Genomic DNA, 25,364 nt, shown 5'->3' with positions numbered 1-25,364 from the left:
AACAGTGTCAAATGCCCTTCATGACAATGAGGAACTAAGAAGTCTTTGTCGTAAATCAAATTGGTGACTTTAAGATTGCAGTTTCATCCTAGACCTTACACAGATGAACCACATATTTGTTTGAAACTTAGGATGAACTGCTATTCCGATTTACCAATTCGCGACAAAGACCACCCAGCTGTTCATTGTCGTTTAATGGGCATTTTCAATACATTTACTGTGTTCTTGAATTCGTTCTGCGTGGCGATGTGAAAACTCGATAATGTAGCATCGGAGATGACTTAAACTTGTAGCATGGGCTCATTCAGATTCCGTCCTTAACATGAACAAGGGAAGCGTATAAAGACATCACAACTTCAATCACGGCATGCATAAGAAATTAACACAAGAGTACCTCGACCTTGCGTTTTGAACTTCGCTTGAAGTAGGCTATATCCTCTTTCGATGCATACATTTTGAAAGCATGACTAGGAGAACTGGAAACGTACAGTGTTTGGATAAAGACTATCTAGACGCCGTTGGTATGCGAGGAATGCGCGGGAGATGTCGGGCTAGAGTTTTTTGGCGGGATGGCCTCGTGCAATGCATCTATCGTCTGCTCGTCATGTACTGGGAAGTGCTTGTTTTTGGAAGTTAGTGGACCATTCGGCGCAAAGAAACTGGGCGCGGTTTGAGGAAGAGCAAAGGATTTCATCGCATAAAAAAGGTAGGTTGTTAAGATTTATACTTTTAATCTGAAATTTAGTCATTGACCTGTGCCATGTTTACACCTTCGGGTAATTAGCTTTGAAAATAATCATTTCTTAACACCAAGTTTAGTTCTGTAGAGGGTTAAGGAGAGATAAGCTTTAGATAAGAGTGAGATTGAATTGGTTGCTTATCGGTTTCAGTAATGAGAACGTTGCTTAGAAAAGCACTTAAATTATGAGAGATGCTAATTCCGAGATTGAAAAAAAAGACCTAATGATTATGGTGCATGAAAGTTTCATCATAAAAATTGCATATCCAATCTTGCTTTGTATTTTGTGACTGTATTTGTTTATTACTGATGGTTTGGGATAATGTTTGCCAATGTAACTACCAAAGTTTCCTTCATTGATATTTAGGGCAGCATCCTGAAAGCTGCTTGCAATTGAGGTCATTTATCGATTACATATAGTTATCACAAACTTTATCAACTTATTTTTCAACAAAGATTATCAGGACCAAGAATGTTTTTTTATACAACTAGACATTTCGAAGACGTGGGGAAAAAAGAAAGAAAGAACACAAACAATCCAAGAAAGAGAATTAGAAAGAGGGATATGGGAGAAATGGGAGGGAATAGAGGGGGATGTAGATAATGATTCCATCGGGATGTATGTGCTTGTTGTCTGATGGGAGTGTCTCGGGCGGGTGTGTTCATATACGCGTGATAACGAAGATACGCAGCTTGTATAGGCTGCTGTCTACTGCTTGCCAGAAATAGTATATGCCTATGTTCACATCTTCATAAGATAAGGACTTGTGTTAAAGAGTAATTTGGTTAGATAATAGGCGCAATATTCAAATAGGCAACAAAATATTAGTTATTCACTGCTACTTATCAGGATTTAAGCCTGAAGAATATTGTGCAATTTATTACATTCAAGAAATTTCAATAGCAAATTAAGACAATCATAATATTGCGACAGCAATAGTTTTATTATGCAGTAAAAGTCGACTTATTTGTTGAGGCCACATTTTATTCTCTTTTCTCCCTTTATAAATTGCTGACATCGGATGGAAAATCATATCTCTGCATGGTACAAAAAAGGTATCTAAGAAGAAATTATTTTACTTGTACTCAATAATCTTTCATATTCTAGAGTTTTGAATGAAATAAGGAAACCATATTATGATCCATAAATTTTAAACACATATTTTGTCTATCATGCCTGTATAAGCTTAAAGTTTCTTTTACTTGATTTGGTGTGATTTATACATCATTGATTGATTGATTGATTGATAACGAATTTATCTCATTTCAAAATTTTCAACAAAATAAGGTGAATTATGATACAACATAATGAAATGGGGAACTTACTGGAAAAAGAAGAAAAAAAGAAAGAGAATCTTTTGAAAAAAGCATGTGAAAAACAAAAAGAATAAAACACTCGACGTATCATACGATGTATAAAATATAATACTAAGTTAATATTTTGACCATTGAGAACGACCCGACGATAACTCAATCTGGAGTACACAAGGAGTAAACTTACGAATGTATTGCAAAATTTCACATTTAAAAAGATGAAATTCACTCAGCAACGACTTCACGTCATTCTTAAAATTTATCCACTCCCTCCGAGGATTGGATTATTCACTGAAGAACGAGGATCATCTAGACCAGGCGCACCAGTACGATACAGGAACTCAGACTCATTTTCTCGCGGGTCTGGTTATACGAGGAAAGATCGAGTCAGCTGTTGAAACGATTAAGTTGAGGGAGGTAGGGGGTGGGAGTGAGAAAGGTAGGGAGAGAGAGAGTCAAGGACATGTAGCCATTACATTAACGATTACAGTCAATGCTATTTAAATACTACTATCACTGATCAAATGGAATCTTGAATATGCTTCGCCCATCCCCCATGTTGATTGGTTTCTTAACCTTGTCACGGAACAATGTTTCTGTTAACCGTTAACCCTTGAAATTTCTTCTGGCTGTTTTGGTTTTGCTCCATATTGTTCCACAATTCATATTTTTCGATTCATTATTTTTTACGTGCTTTATTGAACGAGAGGATGCTGCATGATTGATGCTGCAGTTTTCAGGAGACTCCAAACATGTTCTAATTTATTACGTTAAAGTTGCACATGCTAAAGGGTTCTGAATGGGCTTGATGGTGTTAAAGGTGAATGATAAATAATATCATAATATTATGAAATATCAGCCTCTTTAATCGCGACTTCATTCTGATTCTGATTATTACCCGGCAGGAGTAATTCCTTGCACTGAGCGCCGGTGATGGTAGCTCGAGCTAAAGCCGGTGTAATAATAGTAGCGCTTTGTATCCTCTGGTAAAAAGCGCTTTATAAATCCATTCTAATCCATAAATCCATCTTTTATTATTATTACAAATTTCTTGATATCGGATGAGAATATATACACTCTAAATGCAAGATAGCTAATCTGGTCCCCAATCATACTCCCCTCAGAGTGAGACGGGGGACCTGTCAGTTTGGAGCGGGATCTACTCCCATCCTTTGATAGTGCATTATAACTCCTTCTGGAGTGAACAGTGTACATCTTTAGACATTTCCACTCGAAAAGGCGTAAATCCCATTCCAAAACGACTGGTTTCTAGTCTCACTCCGAGTGGAATGTGATTACCAGATTTATCTCTTTTGCGTTTAGAGTAATTGCAATTGGATTAGGGCGGATCTAAGATTTCATAGAAGAAGAGCAACTGAGTCTCGATCGGAACATTATGACAAATAGAAAAGAAGGTGTTAAAATAGATAATGACACACGTGTGAACGATTGACGGCATTTGTTTAGTCGGACATACGGGACATCGAAGATGGATAGGTGAGGCGAACTTGGGGGCGTTTCATGAAAGGACTTGTCGGACGTTTTATCCGACAAGTCCCATTTTATCCGACAGTTACCATGGTAACAGTGTCTCTCAGTCAATCAGAATCAAGGAAAGATGTCAGGTCTGACGACTTGTCGGACAAAAATGTTGATGAAACTGTCCCCCGAACTGGGATGCCCCATTCTCCCGTACTAATTCCAATGGGTAACTGGATAAGCCCGAATGCCAGTTTATATAAACCTATATGTCTAAAATGAAATCGACAATTCGCCATTTAAAAAAGACAAAATTTTAATCGGAATTTTGGCTTTCACTATACAGTCATGCTAGTGGGGAGACCCCATCGGTCCCCGATGACCTTTGGTAAATGTTTTTTTTTATGTATGAGCTCGGGGGAAAAAAGAAAATGAGATCAAATTGGCTTAAATATAAAGTTAAACCATTTTAAGCAATACGGCATTATTTTTTCATGTTTTACTGATATAATGAATCATAAACCACTGTTTAAACGGATGTTTAAGCTGATGTTTGTGTATGTGTACACAATTGCTTCTTGTAAATATTCATTTTTCATTGCTTTACTATGACTATTACTTAATTTTTTTGTAAAACTTAATTGTATCACCTCGATGTTATGTTGCATATTTATCCTGAGTGCAGAAATAAAATAAAATCAAATGTATATTTAGTATTATACCTAAATTGAAGAAAATCCCATGCTAAAACAATTAACAAACAACAAAGGCATTTGCACTCTTCGCCTTCGCACCTCCTCTTAATTACCTAGCACATACCATCATGACCATTGCGGTATACTATCGTTTATATATCTCTGTCAATTATCTGATAACCGCGAACCCGGGTCTTTGGAAGTCAATAAATATATTACCATCATCTGTCATATGCCTCATCAGCTGATGTTAAGATTGCTTGTGGGTTTAACTCAAACTTAACCCCTTCGTCAACCATCGTTCGATAGAATTTGTTTTTCTCCATCATTTCTCTCTGTCTTTCTTTCTTTCTTTTCTTATCCTCCCCTTTCCATCACTTCCTGCCTCGTCCTTTTCTATCCATCCCCTTCCCCTCTCCCTATAATTTCGTATTCTTAGTTCACCCAGCCTAACTCATTTGTTCTCTGCTCCCCATAATATCCTTGTTTTTCGCTGTTGTTGTTGTTGTTGTTGTTGTTTCATTTCTTTCTTTTATAGTTTTGGTCCATTACGTATCCCTCATCATTTCCATCCTCCTCTTGCCCCCCCCCTCTTTCCTCTCCTTATCCTGTCCACCCTCTTCCATTTATTTGCACCCCATCACTTTCACTTCTCAATTCCTCTCCTACCACACCATCCCGCATCCTCCCCTCCCCTTCTCTTCTCCTTCGCCCCGTCACCATCAATACCCCCCGCGCCAACCTCTCCTCCATCCTTCCCGTGCATGTCATACCAACCTATATCTGCTCTCTTGCTGAGACTAGCTGGGTTCATCCTAACTAGGTGGACAGCTGACGGTTATCCATCTCATCGTCTCGGTGATAATGAGCCATACTGAATCGAGATCCAAGATGATGTTTTTTGCTTCGGAAGCTCCAGACCATCATTGTAGACTTCCAATAAAATTCACAATTTGTTAACATTTTTACTATTAACCAATCGAATTGAATGATTTTTTTAAAGCTTTAAACTGCTTTTGCAAATTTGCTTCTATAACACGTATTATCAAACGGCGGCCAGGGGCCCGTTTCCTTTTCGTAAGTAAAATTCGAATGTCTTGCACAAAGATGAAAATTAAAAAAATATAGGTTTCTCCAAACTTACTTAAACCGGAGTAAAAAAAAGAAGAACGAACAATTTATACAAATTTCTTGCTTGGCAGGTTTATAATCTACCCTTGTAAACAGAGGTGTCTCCAATGTTCTAGGGAGTGTTGCAAGAAAGTAGTTATAATGAATTATTTCAGATGCAATTTTACAATTGTTAGATCACTACTTGCTGTAAGAAGCTAATCAGCAATTAATAATACAAATATATGAATTGATTTGATATGATTTGTTTTCTTCTGCATTCATTACATTCGTACATAATTCATGTTTCATTATATAATAACATTATATAGGTTGAGTTTGGGAGCATGAACAAAATTGGACTAAATAAAAAATCGTTCTAAACATAGTGATCTATATACTTTCTCTGATAATTTATACAAATTTATTTACAGTTTGAAGGAGAAGGATTTACATTTACAGTTTGCATGCGAAGGATTGTCATATATATATAGGCCTATAAGCAGATTGCTTGAAAAAAAATGACATCCTCGGAATAAAAATCATCAAATTAATGCATTTATAAAGCACGATGGTAATAATTGCAAGACATATTATGATTGGTTTGGGAGCTCAAATGCATTTGACCGTTTCTTGCAATGCTCTATTATAGTTCAGGTAATGTTATAGGTCCTTTTACTATCAGCTGAAGAAATGAAAAGTAGTTTATCGGAGCAAGTGAAAGACACTTTGAAAGAATTTAAGTTTATTCGCGTGTTATTGCATTAGAATCAATACGAAATGTGATACTAGTATATCATATTGTCAAGAAACGATCTATTTTCAAGCCTCGTGCAATTCTGGATAATGATGATTTGAAAATATAGCAAATATCAGCGTGGGATATGAATATATTCTCACTTAATCAGTTTACAGGATAGCCTATTCATTGACGTGAAAAATATTGTGTGTGTGTGTGTGTGTATTATGTATGTCTGTGGGAGAGTGGTATGTGTGTGAGAGAGAGGGTGTGTGTGCTTAGTGTGCGAGTGTGCACATGTGAGGGTGGGAATATGTATGTATTGTGGTGTGGTTTGTATGAGCATTATGTGTACTATTGTGTAGGCCTATATGTTAACGTTGTGTTGGATTGTCAAAACTTGTTTTCATTTCTTGTTCATCTCGCACTGCAATAGGCATGTGACTTGTCCTGATCGAACCGTTAAAGTCGGGGGCCGCGGAAATGGGACCCACTTTTATCCGAAACTGTGTACAAAAAGGTAAAAAAAATACCATATGATTGTGATTTCTTGCATGGTCACCCCCCCCCCCCCCCCCCCCCAAACACACTTTCAAAACTGTTCCGCGTCCCCTGAAAGTTAAAACTGTTGGGGAATTAACATTTTACATTTAAGATGACATGCCGGATACAAGTTCCTGTGGACCCAGAATGGCCGAATCTATGTAAGGAAGGATGAGAAGTGTCAACCCATCATCATTCATTCCAGAGAGGACTTTTCTAAGCTGTAGAAGGACTATCCATGTTATTCCATTTTCCAGTATTCTTTTCATTTCTTATGAAATTCTCGTCACAAAAATTTTCGCATCGATCAATATCTGTGTTATTTTCCGTGGTATATTTTGCATTTTTTCACTGCCCTTTCAATAATTTTTCAATACCAAGCATTTCATGGAGGTCATTTTACTTATTTTTGTGTGCAAATATTCTTCACCGACCGTTAATAATTGTATTTGATAATCTTTATTTTGTTAACTATTACTACTGCATTATTTTTCCAGCTCGAATTTGGGGTCATGTTGGTATCAAATCTAAAAGATGCTTTACATGCTCAGCTTACAAAGATTTTGTTTTAAAATGGCAATATATTCTATTTCAAAATGGTGGATAATATGCGTGATTTCCCATTTTATCATCTGAATAATGATGATTTCTTATTACTAAATCATCAGGATAAAAGCAATATTATCTCAAATCATCATACTCCATTCGATAGATTTTCTACCGATATTCTTACAAGTAATTTTGATGAGCTTCAAGTTGAATTCGATATTCATGATAAAGCATACAATCTCTCCTCATCTCCATATTATACAGAAAATTCATTCAAAGACTATGCTAAATCGATTGGAGAAGAAGATGTTTTTATTTTGCATTTGAATATAAGAAGCGCTAACCAAAACTTCGAGAAATTACGATTATTATTAGAAAATACACAGTTTGCCAATCCCCCAATCATTGCTCTTACTGAAACTTGGTTCACGGAAACACCGAATTCCTTATGCACCCTCCCGAATTATGATATTGTTATAAACAATAGGAAAAATAAAATTGGAGGTGGATTAGCATTATATATTCCGTCTTCATTTGATTATGCAATTAGACATAAATTTGAATATATGAATGATATCATTGAATCCTTATTTGTAGAAGTAAAAATTCATAAAGATAAGAAAACTCTTATAGGTGTCATTTACAGACCTCCTCAAACTTCTTGTATAGAAGATTTTTTATTTGCTACTAATGAACTTTTGCAAAACGGCGAATTGATAAATAACAATTGTATCATCACTGGTGATTTCAATATTAATCTCTTGACCAGTAATCACTCTTTAACAAACGATTTCCTTGAATTAATGTTAACTTCTACTTTTTTGCCGATTATTTCTAGACCAACCCGTATTACTGATCATTCTGCTACGCTTATAGATAATATATTCTGTAACTCTCATCCTCTTCCGAAAGCTGGCATTGTAACGACAGACATATCCGATCATTTTCTTATTTTTACCCATATCCAAACAATGCAATCATTCGCAAAAATGGAAAAGAAATATAGGATCTGTCGCAACTTTAGTGACAAAAATATTGAACGCCTCCAAGAAAATTTAAGCTCTGTTGATTGGTCTGACGTTTATAACTCGAAAGAGAATGTCGATGACTCGTTTGACATATTTTTGAAATATTTTAATGATTGCTTAGATTCTTGTGTTCCTCTGAAGAAATATCGAAATTACGACTATAAACGTGTTCCAAAGCTACCATGGGTTTCAAAATTGATATTAAGGTCCATCAATCGGAAAAATAATCTGTATGTTTCTTATATATCAAATCCAAATGATATTTCACGGAATAGATACACGTCTTATAAGAATACCTTAACAACTACTCTCCGAATAGCAAAAAAGAGGTTTTATTCAGAAAAATTACAATCATATAAAAACGACCTTAAAAATACATGGAAAACAATAAATGGGGCTCTAAACAAAATTAACAAATCTAGTGCTGTTAATAAATTAAGTGTAGATGGAAATATGGTTGAAGATACTCATTCTATAGCAAATGAATTTAATTCATATTTCTCTCAAATTGGACCGAAGTTAGCTGGAAATATTATACCTGTAGAAAATTCGTTTAAGGACTTTTTGGATAAACAAAATGATAGTTCAATATTTCTTACTCCAGTTAATAGAAAAGAATTACTTGAGATTGTATCTAATTTGAAAGCAGAAAAGACACCCGGTTATGATGGTATTACAAATAGAGTTGTGAAAAACATTATACATTCTCTTGCTGATCCCCTGCTTCATATATTTAATTTATCATTGCAGCTTGGTCAGGTCCCAAAGAAGATGAAAATAGCTAAAGTTATACCCATTTTCAAAAAGGGAGACCAATTGATTACTAGTAATTATCGCCCAATATCCTTGTTAACTTCGTTCTCAAAAATTCTTGAAAGGATAATTTATAAAAGGACAGTTGCTTTCCTTAAGAAATATAGTATTATATGTGATAATCAATTCGGTTTTAGAGAAAAACATAATACAACTCATGCTATATTGACATTAATAAATAAAATATCTACTTCTTTTGACAATTCTGATCATACCGTAGGATTATTCCTCGACTTCTCAAAAGCGTTTGACACAATAGATCATGAAATACTGTTATATAAGCTATCAAATTACGGTATCAGAGGGACAGCTTTACAATGGTTTAGGAGTTATCTTACTGATAGAATTCAGTTTGTTACAGTAAATGAATCAGAATCTCCAACAAGGCCAGTTTCCTGTGGAATTCCACAAGGTAGTATTCTTGGCCCTTTGTTATTTATACTTTATGTTAATGATATGAAAAATTCATCTCATGTTCTCTCATTTATTCTCTTTGCTGATGATTCCAATATTTTCTATACACATCATGATCCACATGTACTTGTGAGAACTATGAATACAGAATTTAAAAAAGTAACAAACTGGATTAAAGCCAACAAACTGTCACTGAATCTGCAAAAAACTAATTATATGCTTTTTAGTCATTTATTGAAACATCTACCGCATCAAATACTTTTAGATAATACTGAAATCAAAGAAGTGCAAACAACAAAATTCTTAGGTCTTACTATTGATAACAAGCTCACGTGGAATGCTCATATCAACAATATTTGCAAAACTGTGTCACGAAATATTGGAGTCATCAATAAGCTTAAAAACGTTCTTCCAGCACAGGCGCTATCCATGTTGTATTGTGCATTAATCCTACCGTATCTTAATTATGGAATTCTGGCATGGGGTAATGCCTCTCAAACGAGACTAAATAAAGTCTTGCTACTTCAGAAAAAAGTAATGAGAATAATATGCAATATGTCCTTTAGATCTCATACGGATGAATTGTTTCGTCAGAAACGTATCCTTAAAGTCAATGACCTGTACCGCTTGCAACTATTCCAATTCATGTATCAGCTAGATAGAAATAGTGTACCTAATGTCTTACAAAAGAAATTTATGAGAAACAATACTTTACATTCATATAATACGAGACAATCAAACGACTATCACCTACCTAAAAGTAGAACAGTATTTTCTAGCAAAACTATATTTTTCACAGGACCAAAACTCTGGAATTCTCTGGACAGAGAAATGAAAGAGGCAGCTAATCTTAACCGATTTAAATTACTCATCAAAAAATTTCTTCTGAATTCTTATTGATTCAATCAAATATTTGTGAACTTCATACTTATCCACGGTAATATTGATTATTTTAAAGTCAATATTTAATTTTGTATATAGTGTATATACATTTGTGTTACAGTGTTTATATCTATATAATTGTATAGAATTTTGCTGATTATTTTACTCTATTTGTGTCATATTACCCTTGTATAAAGTTTTAATAGGGGGTCTACATTTTACAAGCACTGCTTTTTAGTAGGCCCCTCCACTTTTTTTCTTTTCATTGTACGTTTCAGTCCTGCATGTGTTATGCATTTTTTTCATTGTAAACATGATTTATTACGAAATGTACTTTGATGATTGTGGAATATGAATTTATCAATAAATAAATAAATAAATAAAATAAAAATCACCATAATTATACTTCAAAGCCACTGCTAAGTTGTTGGTATACTTAGGAGCATACACTTATTCGCGCACACCCTGGAGCACAGTGAAGGTAGTCAACTGCTCACACGGGCTGCATGCGCTTCAATCTACGGGTCTGTGATAGCTGTGATAAATCTCACGCGATATAGACGCATCTCAATTGGACCAGCAGTAATTGACTCCGGTGGGGAATGCTGGAGCTAATTAACTTTGAGAGAGAAAGATACTTCCCTCCTGTTCAGTGATGTAATATATCCACAATGGTCTTAGCTATTGCCGTTGTCTATCAGATAAGGGTTATCATAAGCAAAAGATTATCCCTTGGACATTATTTCAGCATAGCACTTCTATTGTCATATCGCTCATGTATTACAGGATGTAACTGAACACACATTTAAAAGTACTTCTTTTATATTAAAAAAATATATTTCAGTAAAGAATCTAAGTAATACAGTATACAGAATAAAATGGTTTTTCAGAGAATTAAGATATTTACACATGAAACTGCTTCTCGCTGAGTGGTAGAGCAAAACGTGGGCTATCTAGGTGAATGAATCTCAATCTTCCAGAGGTGCTGATGACATAAGTTAAACCCAAAGCCATGTAACATCGAAAGACATTCCCCAATTACTCTCTAGGTCCTATTTCTTTTCATGAATATTAAGTACATACAATGAGCCTTTAAGCAACTTATTATCAATAATAAGGCTATCATTATGTCGAAGCCATACCAAGCACATATTTCTAAACGGATAACGGTATGTCATACAAATTAATATACTAGCTTAGATCGGTATGGAGTCGGTCATGAAGCACTGCATGACTTTCTAAGTCTGATGGTAAATAAGGGGGGGGGGGCTTAATTGACATTGTAATTCCATTCGTGATTTCGATTAAATCTATGAGATAAAGGAGATCATCGTTGGAATGAAGATGAGAATAAAGAGAGCTTGGAGAGGGATTTCCAGTATATAGAGTGAGGCAATATGACCAAAGAGAGCGGAAAATGATGTGAATGATGATGGTGGTGATGATGATGATGATGATGATTATGATGATGATGATGATGATGATAATGATTTAATAATGGTAATGATAGCAATAATGATAATAATGATAACAATAATGATGATGATGATGATGATGATGATGATGATGGTAATGATGATGATCATGATGATGATAACTGATGGATTAACGTATAGTGTTTTTTACAGAGGATAAAAGATGAAACTATTATTACCCATGGCTTTAGCTCGAGCTATTGTGTTCAGTGCATGTAACGATAAAATCCTGCCAATCCCACTTCACCTGAGGAAAAAAGGCAATGCTGTCTGGAATTCGAATCTCACTTCCCCTCTGTTTGAGAGAAAAGACTATAAGATCCACAAAAGAGTGAAGGTGCAGGAAGATAGGTCATTATGATATTTTAAAGCATAATTATTATATTTTAAAGCATAAATTAGCCTAATTATATGCATAATATGGGGAATGACCTGGGCCAATTGAGGAAGGCTGAGTGAGATATATTATTATTAAATATGAGGGGGGAACGGAGACTTACATGCATTTACATACAATTATTCGATGAAAAGAAAATACTTATTAACCTGCAAACCGGCAACGGCTTGGAATTGATAGATTTCCCAGTGCTGATTTCATATCCAATGAAGATAGCAATACGCGATTTCAATTTATGACACATACCAATGGTATTCGTAGAATCCTCCATACGATTATATCTGGAAATAATGCACAGAGCTGTTCTCCCCATCTTGATAAATATTGTGAACGGCGCTTCACGTTAAAGCTGAATACCAGTAAAAGTCATGTACTCGCAAGAGCGTACTGGTTGCCGCCCCCCCCCCCCCCCCCCCCCCCTCCCCCCCTCTCTCTCTCTCACTCTGTCTCTTTCCCTTTCACCTACCATTCTCTTTTATTTTATGAATAGATATGGTATATTAATTGATTTCACATTTTATAACAATGTTTCAACTTTGACAAGGATCCAAAATCATTATGCAATGCTGACCCCCCCCCCCCCCCACACTATACTCTAAAAATTATTGTTTTATTTGCCCCTACCCCCGAAAACAGTAATGATAATAATAATAACAAAGATATCGATTATAATAATCGTCATTAGGAATAAATGAATGAATTAATGAATACATTAATTAATTAATAAATATACCAAAAAAGAATAATGTAAATGAATGAATCAGTGATCATACAGATGAATAAAATAAACAAACAAATGAGTGAATGAAGGAAGGAAGGAAGGCATGGATAGATAAACAAATAAGGAAAGAAATTACATTTTCATCAAACAATATTATCAGGTAAGCGAGCTGCCGAGTTTCAATACCGGGTGCATGAACTGCACACGGTCAAAATCGGATCTTCTCATTCTCAGCCTCTTAATATTGCAGGCAGGATACCAATTACCATATAAGGGTCGAGAAGGGACTGATGTCCTTTGAAAGTAATCAAAGAACTGAGGTCCGACACGCGGAGCAACGGGAACGTTCGTTGACGATGAGGAAACTGCCAGATGGGTTTATTGAATACAACTTAGTATACCCTAAATAGAAAAATCAGTCAAAATACCCAGTGTGTCAATGGTGCTGGTAAGGGGCGGATTCAGGATTTTTCGAAAGAAGGGGGCAGATTTTCCCGAGGACAAATTTGACAAGCAACAAAAAAGTGTTTGAACCAAAAATTAAGGATATTCCGTCCAGGAAAAAAATTGACAAGCTAAAAAAAGGTCTTCACCTTAAAAGGGGCACACTTGTTTTAACGGCATTTTTACATTACAAGTAGGCCTATTAATTGTGCTTATCAGGAGGGGGGCATGGGCCGGCTGTGCCCCCCTCCCCCCCCCCCCCCTTTGATCCACCAATAATATGTAAGCGGCCAAAAAATATTGATGTTCCCATCATCAACTATTAAATCGTACCAATTTTTTTTTTGTCATTTTTCGTGGATGTGACATACTGTCGGCGAACTTTCTCTCTCTTCAAAGAACCTTCTCAAAAGTAGAAATTAGTTTTTGATTAAAAATGTAAATATTGTTGTTGTTGTTAAACAACTGAATATTGGTAGAAGGATGAATTAATTTCGAATAAACTATTCAATAATTGCAATTAAGAATTATTGAGTGATGTCTTATTTTCATCTATTTGATTGATTAATTTCCTTTCCATTTTTTTTTTTGCAAATTAAAAGTTTCTGCGTGCTGTCAGAGTGCTTCCTAATAATGTCCCTACGTTACACCCGACTTTATGCACGACTCTGTTGATCCTTTCTTCGGTGCTAAACCAGACTCAAGTTTGAATTGAGCTACATTTGAACACTTATCTTTTTAGGATGAAAGTCGCGTTTTTATTCAGCATTTCAAAGCAAAATGGGTTATTAATCAAGACTTATGCAGAATTAGGGGCGAAATTCGGGATATCTCATTTCGCATGAGAACGGGGTGCCAGACGCCATGCGTAATGTTCAGCTTGATGGCATTGCCCCTGAACTCTTTACACAGTAAAATCGCTACTTAAAGTTTTAAACAACGCTGCTACTATATAAAACTTACAGTAGTTGTTTGATAGTTCAAACACTGCTTAATTAATTGAGAATTAAACATTAAAAATTACACTTTGTTGTTAAGACTTTAAACATTAAACTGTTTAAAAAAAGTACTGTAAGGTTCTTATATTTAATAGCGTATAAAAAATTCAAATGGCGTTTTTACTATGTATCTCCCGTACCCCCATGCATACATTTGAAATATTTTTAAGAGAAACATATATATCATCTCGTGTTTTTACTCTGTATAAAATGCAAATGAATTACATTTCAAATTTTATCTTAAATTAGGAAAATATAACTGAACAAGATGACTGCACCGAGCAAGGGATTGCGCAAGGCCAAGGAGTATGACTGGAAGGACTCGAACCTTGCACTCTTCGGTTCGGATACAGAGAAGAATATCAAGAAAGAATCGGCTCAAACCGAACCAGCTTGGAAGGGAGCCGGGTCAAAGGTCGGCCTTGAGGTATGGAGGATCGTTAAGTTTAAGGTCAAGCGTTGGCCAAAGGAGGAATATGGAAGCTTCTACAGCGGGGATTCTTATATCATCCTCAATACATATGTAAGTGACGGTAGAAATAATCATGATTGGTTGGTTGGTTGGTTGGTTGGTGGGTGGGTTGGTTGGTGGGTTGGTTGGTGGGTGGGTTGGTTGGTTGGTGGGTGGGTTGGTTGGTTGGTGGGTGGAATGGTTGGTGGGTGGGTTGGTTGGTGGGTGGGGGGTAGGTGGGTTGGTTGGTGGGTGGGTGGGTTGGTTGGGGGTAGTTAATTGGGTTGGTGGGTGGGTTGGTGGGTGGGTGGGTGGGTTGGTTGTTGGGTGGGTTGATTGGTGGCTTGGTTGGTTGGTGGGTGGGTTGGTTGGTTGGTGGGTTGGTTGGTGGGTTGGTGGGTTGGTTGGTGGGTGGGTTGGTTGGTGGCTTGGTTGGTTGGTGGGTTGGTTGGTTGGTTGGTGGGTTGGTTGGTTGGTGGGTTGGTTGGTTGTTGGGTCGGTGGGTGGGTTGATTGATTGATTGGTTAATTGACTCATTGATTAATGAATGAATGGATTGAACGATTTATTGATGTGTGAATGACTAATGATTAATTGATTAATCGGTGGATGAATAGATTATAATTTATTGCTTATAATTTAGTTATTGATTGATTAAATGACTGACTGATTTATTGATTGGATGAAAAATGATAAATATGTTAACAGCTTTGTTTTTTATCTTGTATATAATACTTTCTGTTGTATACAACACTTTATGTGCCTCTTCTTTCAGAATCACTTGTTCCTTGGGCAATCATATTTTATATGAATCTAAACTTTTTAATGCTCTTATACAGAAAGATCCCAATTCGAAGAGCGAGGAACTTCTATATGACGTTCACTTTTGGATCGGGAGATACTCCACACAGGTAATGGAATATACCATCCTGACAAAAAATAGATTTTAAGAAGATGAAAAAAAAGATTTCAAGAAAAGTAGAACATTATTGTCATTGTTTTGCTGTTAGAAGTAGAAGTAGTAGTAGTAGTAGTAGTAGTAGTAGTAGTAGTAGTAGTAGTAGTAGTAGTAGTAGTAGTAGTAGTAGAAGAAGTAGTAGTAGTAGTAGTAGTAGTAGTAGTAGTAAAAGTAGTAGTAGTAGTAGCAGTAGTAGCAGTAGAAGTAGCAGTGGTGGTAAAAGTAGTTATTGTTATTGTTATTATTATTATTATCATCATCATCAATTACTATTATCATTAATGTTTTCATTGTTGTTGTTGTTGTAGTTATCATTATTACCAATAATTACTGTAAATATCACTAGTAGAAGTAGTAGTAGTAGTAGTAGTAGTAGTAGTAGTAGTAGTAGTAGAATTCGGTAAAAGTAACTGTATTTTAATTTTCTTTTGCTAGGATGAGTACGGCACTGCAGCCTACAAGACCGTCGAACTCGATCACTTCCTCGACGACAAGCCCGTCCAGCACAGGGAGGTCATGGACTTCGAATCCGACCTCTTCAAGTCTTACTTTGAGGACATCACGTGAGGGTTAAAGTTCATCTATAATTGAGAGTTTAAAATTCACGTTACATCATGTATATGTACCATACAGTTTATAAACCACATTCAGTTGTTTATTCATATTTCTTTCGACCTGTAGGGCCTATACGTATTCATCATGTAAACATTTAGTCATTCATGAGTTGTTCTTCCATTTACACATTCATCTTTTCATATCGTATAACTCAATTAATTATTCATTTATGCATTAATCTATTGTTGATTTACAATATTTTTATATATTTCTTTATTAATAAACTATTCATTTATTTGTATATACATCTGTATCTACTCATTCCTCAATCGTTTAATAATGGTAGATCTATCAATAGTTGAAATGTGTTTTTCTTCGAGGCCCCAAGAAAAAATACAAAGTTCCAAATGAGACCAAACAAATAGTACATGACTTCCCTTCCGTCTTGATTTTTGCAATGGACTTCTGTTCAATTTAGCCCAACCCCAGAAACAGTTATCTCAAATTCAGAAACTTCAAAATGTTGCAGTTCGTATATACTGTCAACTGAATTCGCTGCTCTGGCCTGGCTCCTTATCAAGGATCGGATAACTTTCAAGATTTTGTTGCTTGCCTTTCATTGCATTCATGGATCAGCTTCTCAGCACAATCTTCATGTCTAGGTCTCTTTAACATCCAGTTCGCTTGTGGTTCCAAAAGTTTCAAAAACTTTGGGGATCCTTTGCTCATGCGTGCCCTATACTATGTAACAGACTTCGTGAAGATATCAAAAATTATATCTCTGTTGACTCTTTCAAAAACATTCTTAACACCTTTCTTTTTATCTATTTTTTATGCGCCTTGAGCACTCTACAGAGTGGATTTGGCGCTTTTTAAGTCATGTGTATTATAATGATGATAATAATAATGATTATAATAACGATAATAATAATAATAATTATTATTATTATTATAATTTTTATCATTATTATCAAATGATATAAAACAATATATTTATAAAGTGCTTAATACACATTGTTTCTAAGCGCTATAGGTACATAATTTGACACTTTCTTGAAGTCACAAAGTGCAAACTAAGGGCCGCGCCAGGGTATTTTGAACAGAATACAAGATAGTGTTGGGGTTACGTCATTTTCTTAAAGTGATTGGTTAACATTGGCTTGACTTTTAAAAAATCTGAGCTAGAAGGTCACACTTGTTACCCGTGTCTGTGATATGTTACAAAAATGAAGCCCAGAAAAAATTGCGTTCGAAAATAATTATTTAGTGCTTCAAAAATTGAAATATTAAGTGACCGGAAACACCATCTTAATTTCATCCCATACACTTATGTGTACTATTTAGGTGTCTATAAGACGCCTATTTACAAAATCGGGGTTTGCCTTGTAGTTTTAGCTTTTCATTCTCAATAATGGTTGTTTTCAGGGTTTATTAGTTCTAATACATGCACTTGTACACATGTTTCATCTTGGTTTGAGATTTTTTAAATTGGCTGCTCACAAAGTTAAACAATACCTTTAATCAATTGAACAAAGTATAATTTTGTAACACAACTTTACGATAGTCTTCTTCCTTGTTTCTTCATTTTGTTTTTCGTTGTTTAATTTCTTATTTTCTTCACTTCACCCAGCCCTCCTCATCGTCACCCAGGTGCAAATCACAATCATATTATCAAATGAAGTTGATAGATTGCATATATTTATTGGTTGTTATTTCCTAGATTTATTAAAATATCGTTTGCAAAAAAATATGTCCTTTATATAATTAGCTTAATAATAACTCGGCAAAATTTGACCATTTTGCATACCCCATCTTCATTTGAAGATGGCTCGAAATCATGCACGGTTCTGACTTTGATAACAGATGTAAATTTATTTTTTATAGTGTCTCCTAATTTTTACTCTTTCCATTTATTTTTCTTTGTTACCATGGTTACAGATTGATGGAGGGCGGAGCCGACACTGGTTTCCGTCATGTAGAACCCAAGAATTACGAGCCACGTCTACTCCACTTCAAAGGAGACCGCAAGCGCGTCAACGTGCACGAGGTATCCTGACATATCAACTTTTCTATTGAATCATATTCCCGCTCCTTTTTGCCTTATCATACTTTAAAGTTTTGGTTGCATCTACCAAAAATATTATTTCTTCTCCCCTCTGAAGTCACAGTTTCCCTTCAGGACGTTTTTCCCTCACCGCTATGTGCTTCGGGAAAATGAACAAATAATTATGATCCCTTGAAAAAAAATCATTGACAAAAAATTATTTGCTCTTTCCACCTACAATTTTCTATAGTTCTTAGATACATTAATGTGAAAAGTGCAACATTGTCGTAAATTATATTTGTTATATTATTATTCAACTTCTAGACTGGCAATGTCTGTGTAATACTCTGAGAATTTTTGTAATGAATGTTGTGGAATGAAATAAAAATAAAAATCAAATTAAATCAAATTTAAACAAAACTGGGAGAAACGGGTCAGAAAATCTTACCGATGGCTTGTTTTTGAATCACTAGCATTGCCCATGGATGTCAACGGCTTCCTAGTATTTTATCCTAAAGTCCTCTATCGCCGACAAGGAGTAGTGGTCGAGTGGTTACACCTCTCGTCTTTCAATCAGAGGGACATGGGTTCGAATTCCAGCCATGGCTGTTCTCATTCAGTAAGGAATTTACCAACATTGTGATGCCACTGCTGCACTTAAACTCGGATGAAGAGATTGGTACCCGGCAGAATTCATTCCTTAAATGCACCAAGCGCCTTTACTAGCTCGAGCCATAGCTGGGGTAATATAGTGTACCGCTGGATCTAGGCAAGTATATAGTCGGCACCTCATAAATGCTATAATTATTTCATTATTATCTTTCTTTAAAACTTGCATCTCTCTTCAGCGCCCACGGTCTCGAAAGTCTCTCTGCAGCGGTGATGTGTTCATCTTGGATCTTGGACTCAAACTTTACCAGTGGAACGGATCAAAGAGCAACAAGGATGAGCGTACTATGGTAAGCCATTATACATGCACAGCAAAAACTGTGGTGTTAACCGGTGTACACAGAGGACCACACCAGTTATTTTACACCGTTGTTAGATTGGTGGTGTTAGTTTTACACCTATAGGTGTTACGTTCAATCTCTAGGGTGTTATTTTAACACCTCAGGGTGTGATTCTCTATTAACACCAATTAGTGTCAGTTTTAACAACACAGTTTTTACAGTGTGCAGATGTATTGTGGCTTAGTGGATAGGTCTTCTGACTTTTAATCATAAAGTCATGGGTTCAAATATCCCTGCATTTTTGAATAACATAAAACAAAACAAAATACAAGCATATATAGAAGAAATAGAGAGCTAAAGCGCAAGAAGGCACATCACCGTACATTTACACTATATGTACATTTCGCTTAATTGATATCTCAGTAATTTATTTGTTTATTTGTTTTGTGTTGTTCATGCATGTCTACCCCTATTATTCTTTGAGCTATTTTATGTATTTGTCTATTTTGCATGTCTATTATAATTATACCAGTGGAAAACAATTTTTTGTGATCGGTATGTTTGCGACGACAAAACAAAATATCTTGTATCTCTTGTAACTTGGATCTTGTAAAATAACATCTATCATTTCAATTAGTTTATTTGACTTTATTCTATTTAATTCAATAAACACAATTTAAAAGTAACGTGATATACAACATTCAAGATTTCGGGGGGGGGGGCAACTGCTACAAACCCCCTCCCCCCTTCCCGCCCCTCGGCTGGTCCTGTTGTCAGTTTCAACACCCACGTTCTTAAAGTACGGTGTCTCCACTGGTTTGTTTTGTAGGCTGTTCAGTACATCTCTAAACTAAAGGAGAAGCGAGGCAAGGCCAAGAGCGAGACCTTGGATGAGAACCGTGTGGGGGACAGTCACCCCTTCTTTACCAACCTCCCTGATGTACCCGTTGACGAAGTGGACTGCGTTCCAACGGATAACTCCCTCCCTTGCATATACAGGTAGGTAATCTCATGATTCCCAAATCAGAACGATTTGAATATTACGGAGAGTACTGCGAACGAGAAATAGTTTTGCAGATATTTCATTTACAATTGCGCTCATTAATTGTATGGGAAAGATATATTTCGAAACACCATTTCTGATTCTACGAAATCGTTTGCTTTCCAAAATATCCTGCATGTCATCAAGCAAGCGAAAATTGGTAAGAAGAAGAAGAAGATGATGATGATGAAGGGAGGAAGAAGAAGGAGAGAGAGATAGACATAATTAAAAAGACTTAGAAATGAGAGGAGGAGGAAGAAGAATAAAGGATGAAAAAACAATAGAACGGATAATAGGAAAAGAAAAATCAAGAAAATTTGCTCTTAATAGTACATCTTACACACCAATGTGGGTGTATATAGGTGCTTTTACTTTAGTTTACCTTTTTCAAGAAACATAATTCTTGCAGTAAAAGGGCAACTCGGGGGCAACTCGGGCTTATCGTAAAATTTTGATAACTATACCTTGACATAATGTTCACTATTTTCAGGCTCCAGAATACTGGCAAGCTGACATTCACCAAGGTTCAGGAAGGAATCCCTCTCAAGAAGAACAAACTGGACTCCAACGTAAGTTGTTCTTTTTTTAAATTATCGTCGAAAGAAATCTTTGTTTCAAAAGTCACCTCATGTGAAGTGTTAAGATCAAAGTCGAACCAAGTATTCACTGTAAGAAAATTTAGAACCTCTTTTTTATCCGTATTCGTTAGGCTACATTGTTCATCACATTGGCAAAAGGTTTCTAATCAATATTTTGAACCGTTCTTCGAAGAACCTTATACACTCTTAAAAAGGATTTTAGTCAAAGTAACCAATGTGTTAGTTAATACGTGTCCAACCGATAAAAATGATCAATATCAACCTCTAACCATTTTTATTGATCGGTCATAGACAGTATATTAAGTTAACTAACATATTTATTTCGGCCAAATGAAAACAATTTAAGTTTACAAAATTTCGGGGAGGGGGACTGCCCCTGCCATGGACCTGGCCACGGAGGATTATCTATTGTTACTGGGGGTGCTGTGACAATGCTCAGCACCCCCGGTAACAATAGAATAATCCTCTGTGGACGGGTCCCTGGCCCCTGCCTCCACGATGCGTACGATGGGGGGGGCTTGGGGCATTGCAGGTCACGGATCCCTAAAATTTTCATGACCAAGGAAAAAAAATATTTCCGCTTGGGGCCTTGGAGGTTACGGATCCCCAAAATTTTCACGACCAAGAAAACAAATATTTCCTCTCAGTGGAATTATGGGGTGAGTCCGAACGGAAAGCAAAGCGAGTAGAACAATTTATTTGCAGCTAACATTGCGAACATTTCCTTAACCCCCCCCCCCCCTCCCCTCCAGATTATTTTTAACTGTTTCTGATTTCTCCCCTTCTTTTTGTTTTTTGTTTTAGGATGTCTTCATCGTTGATACACGCGTGGATTGTTTCGTTTGGATCGGAAAAGGCGCTGACGAGGTCGAACGCAGAAATGCTTTTGGCTACGTCCATGTAAGTGTTTTTTAATTAATCTTTTAGACATGCAAAACGCATTTACAAGCTTTTCAAATATAAAATACCGTTTTCAATCATCACTTTGGCAATAAATAATGTTTTCATATAAGTTATATCCCAGTCAGGGGCGTCGATCCATTTTTCAGATTGGGGGGGGGCAAAATCATTAACGTTCCAAAGGCGCTGGATCGTACAAGACACCCACATATACACATGCACACACCCACACACGCACCCTCACACACACACACACACACACATATATATAAGATTCATGAGACACAGACACGTATTTCAACAACAAAGTTATACGAGCGCGAAGCGCGAGCTGATTTTTTTTTATTTACTGGCAGGAAAAGCGTGCCTGTTTAGAACTGTTTGTAGTAACTCATGAGGAGCATACATATCTCGCTACACAGCTAGTACGAGTGCCGAGAGTGAGCTAAAATTTCTTTATATTATGACCTGAAAGCTTGATATTCTAAGCATTTTTGGTACCAATGATTAAGATTGGTATCTAAAAGAAGAATACAAGTAGGCGCGAGCTGAAAATTTTGATTTTTCGATCTGAAAAAAATGACAGTTTAATGGACGTTTTTGATAAAGAACAAGATATATATCCAAGAAAAGATGATGCAGATCGAAGCAGTGGTTCTTTTGAGGCTTTAAAGTGAAAACGGGACATTTGCATTCACCCATTTAATCATGAGAAGTATGTTTTTTGCTACAGAAATGATGCGAGCGCGAAGCGCGAGCTAAATTTTTTTATATTTCAATCAGAAAAGCGGGCATTTTGAACACGATTTTAAATAAAAAACGAGTTGTGTATCACATTCTCTCTTGCTGAACATTACAATCTTGTTTTTTCTCCATATCCGGAATTATTGGCGGGGCAAAATGATATGTTTGCCCCCCCCCAATATTTTCATTGGTGGGGCGATCGCCCCCCCCCCCAGGATCGACGCCTCTGATCCCAGTGTATTCCTGTCATGTTGGCCTAAAAGGCTGAATGGATAGGCCTATAAATGTTATTTTATGAAATTACATTGTTGTCAGGTAACTGCTGGAGAATACAACTTTGAATTTGGCAATAAGTGGATTCTGATCATCATAGATCAAGTAAATGATTATAATAATAGTAATAGAGTAATAATGATATTAATGATAATAATAATAGTAGTAGTAGTAGTAATAATAATAATAAGAAAAATATTCTATTTTGCACTTCCGGAATGATTAGGGGCAGAACGTTACACTTGCCCTGCCAATATTTTTATTAGTGGGGCGATCGCACCCCTGCCCCCCCCCCCCCCCCTGGATCGACGTCACTCTTCAACATCAATTATCATTATTGATTTTTTATCACTTTAGTTCATCGCTATCATCATTTTTTTCTTTCAGAATTACCTGCAGAAGTCCGAGCATCCTTACATCCCCGTCACAACCGTCAAAGATGGCCAGTCGTGCCCTGCATTCGATGCCGCCCTTGCCTAAACCCATCTCAATATCCCGTATTCTTAACCGTGGTTTAATTTTAAACTCTGGTTTAAAGCTGTGGTTTAACTATGAAAAGCCAATTGCGTCACAACTCTCAAATAGAACAGCGTTGGTCTGTCAGCTCAGTATGCATTCAAATTATTCTTAATTGTCTGGGATAATGACGAAAGTTGTTACCTTCACCATTAAAGCATATGGAAAGAGCATTAAGAATAAAATTTGAAAAAAGTACAAAATAAACATGTTTTGACATTTTTGGCTTGCCATAATTTTCGCACAAAGTTAGATCATGGTCAAGTTAAACTGGCCTTCAGAGTATGGGTCCATAGGCATGTGTATGTCAGTCTGTGACGTCAAAAGCATAAAGATATTAATATTCCCCGGATTCAATATGAAAATGCAAAGTTTACGGCGAATTGTGTAGAATTTGTTTCACAACTGTCAAGATAATGAAGGATTACACAAAGGGTTGATTGCCATTTGGAGGCACATGAAGAAATACCAACTAAGATGAATAAAATTATTATTATTATTATTGATAAATAATAATATAAAATAGAAAAAAACATAACAAATATCGTAATTATGGTGAGTTGGGGGAAAATCAGAAGGTAATGTGAAAATTAAAAGGTACATTGCATATTATAATCCCTTCCAAATAATAATATATTATTTCCTATGCAATAGTGAAATAATTATGTAAAGTAACATTGTTAGAGATCTGTCGGTCGATATGGTAGCAAATTGAATTTTATGTTATTCGTTAGAACGACCTAAATGGTATTTGTAATTTGAATACTTTTATATGTAGCCTTTAGACTTAGTGCAATTTTTTGTTATTCATTTTAGAAGAGTGACCATAATATCTCGTGATTTGAATTATTCGTTTCATTATAAAGTTTATATTTCTGTTATAATTGGAGAAAAAAGGTATGTGTTATTCAACATTCTTCATTCTTATTGGCAATTTGTTACAATACGTTATGGTATTTAACGTTGAGTATTTTTGCAAGTTTTCGATGAAATTTAAGGGAAAGTCTAGATTGAAATGCAATAGAGTTTACGAAGTTGTATTGACGAAAGACTCATACTTTGCCTTGTTATTGAACTTTGTAATTTCAACTATTTTGATATTCATATCTTTGAATCTACAGCACTGTTTTAATGGAAAACACACCTCAAAATTTTTAGCCTTACATTTTTTTTAATCAAAATATTTCAATGATATTTATGACTACATCAAAGCATGAAAGCAATATGTAACTCACATTTTTTTAATGATTATTGATCCGATTTATGTTAGTAAAGTGATACGAGGGGCAAATTCACGGGGGTTGGTTTGATATCTAAATTTGCAGGGATCGCTTAATTCAACAATATCTTGTAAAACAATTATGAACTTTTTCGTCGGAAATATGATATCTTATATATGGAAGAAAAAATGCATCTTTGTTTCAAACAAATCAAAAAAAGTTGAAAATCAATCCTTGTATCAAAATCCTAATGATATACAAAGGCGTGATTTATCATCATCCCCCCCCCCCCCCATACCGCCGCCGCCATTTGCCTGCCACTGTCGTGTCACAAACACAAAGTAGTTCACGAAGTAGATGTACTTGAAGATTTTTATAAGTATTAAAGTGTTGCCATTTTGTAGCAACGTGATTACCTTATGAATAATTCGTCTGTGAATGTTATATTCGAGTCAGAATACATGGGTCTTGGAATGGTTTTAAGAGTGTGTAAGGTGCATGAATTGAAAGTAGATGAGGGGCTTACCATACAATGAAAACAACGCACAATCAGATCAGCGACATTTTTGTCTCACCTGCGAAGCAGAGTGAGACTATAGGCGCCGCTTTTCCGACGGCGGCGGCAACGGCGGCGGCGGCGGCGGCGTCAACATCAAATCTTAACCTGTGGTTAAGTTTTTGAAATGACATCATAACTTAGAAAGTATATGGACCTAGTTCATGAAACTTGGCCATAAGGTTAATCAAGTATTACTGAACATCCTATTAAAGT

The 25,364-nt window shown here is 35.9% G+C and overlaps 1 protein-coding gene across 2 annotated transcripts; it reads left to right on the top strand.

The window, feature by feature from the left end:
* The first annotated feature begins 571 nt into the window (after window positions 1–571).
* LOC121431867 (gelsolin-like protein 1) lies at window positions 572–25,012 on the top strand. Of its 2 annotated transcripts, none has more exons than XM_041629638.1 (10): window positions 572–703; window positions 14,588–14,863; window positions 15,631–15,702; window positions 16,185–16,312; window positions 18,243–18,351; window positions 19,197–19,307; window positions 20,128–20,297; window positions 20,831–20,909; window positions 21,744–21,839; window positions 23,244–25,012. In XM_041629638.1, exons 2-10 carry the CDS (start codon window positions 14,609–14,611, stop codon window positions 23,334–23,336), a joined length of 1,113 nt encoding a protein of 370 aa, XP_041485572.1. In that variant the 5' UTR covers window positions 572–703; window positions 14,588–14,608; the 3' UTR covers window positions 23,337–25,012. The 2 variants fall into 2 exon arrangements, with proteins under 2 accessions (XP_041485572.1, XP_041485571.1); XM_041629637.1 differs by having other exon boundaries at window positions 572–706; window positions 14,590–14,863.
* The last annotated feature ends 352 nt before the right edge of the window (window positions 25,013–25,364 follow it).

Source organism: Lytechinus variegatus, chromosome 18, assembly GCF_018143015.1.
Source record: "Lytechinus variegatus isolate NC3 chromosome 18, Lvar_3.0, whole genome shotgun sequence".
Classification (NCBI taxonomy): domain Eukaryota; kingdom Metazoa; phylum Echinodermata; class Echinoidea; order Temnopleuroida; family Toxopneustidae; genus Lytechinus; species Lytechinus variegatus.
Note: the sequence above shows the minus strand (reverse complement) of the source record. Positions and strands in the feature narration are given on the sequence as shown.

What these genes read in the sequence shown, in the direction of transcription:
- LOC121431867 (XM_041629638.1), top strand. Translation starts at nt 14,609, where the DNA reads ATGACTGCACCGAGCAAGGGATTGCGCAAGGCCAAGGAGTATGACTGG. An exon ending in ATATCATCCTCAATACATAT is followed by an intron (nt 14,864 to 15,630) that starts GTAAGTGACGGT and finishes GCTCTTATACAG; the next exon opens with AAAGATCCCAATTCGAAGAG. An exon ending in ATGCTTTTGGCTACGTCCAT is followed by an intron (nt 21,840 to 23,243) that starts GTAAGTGTTTTT and finishes TTTTTCTTTCAG; the next exon opens with AATTACCTGCAGAAGTCCGA.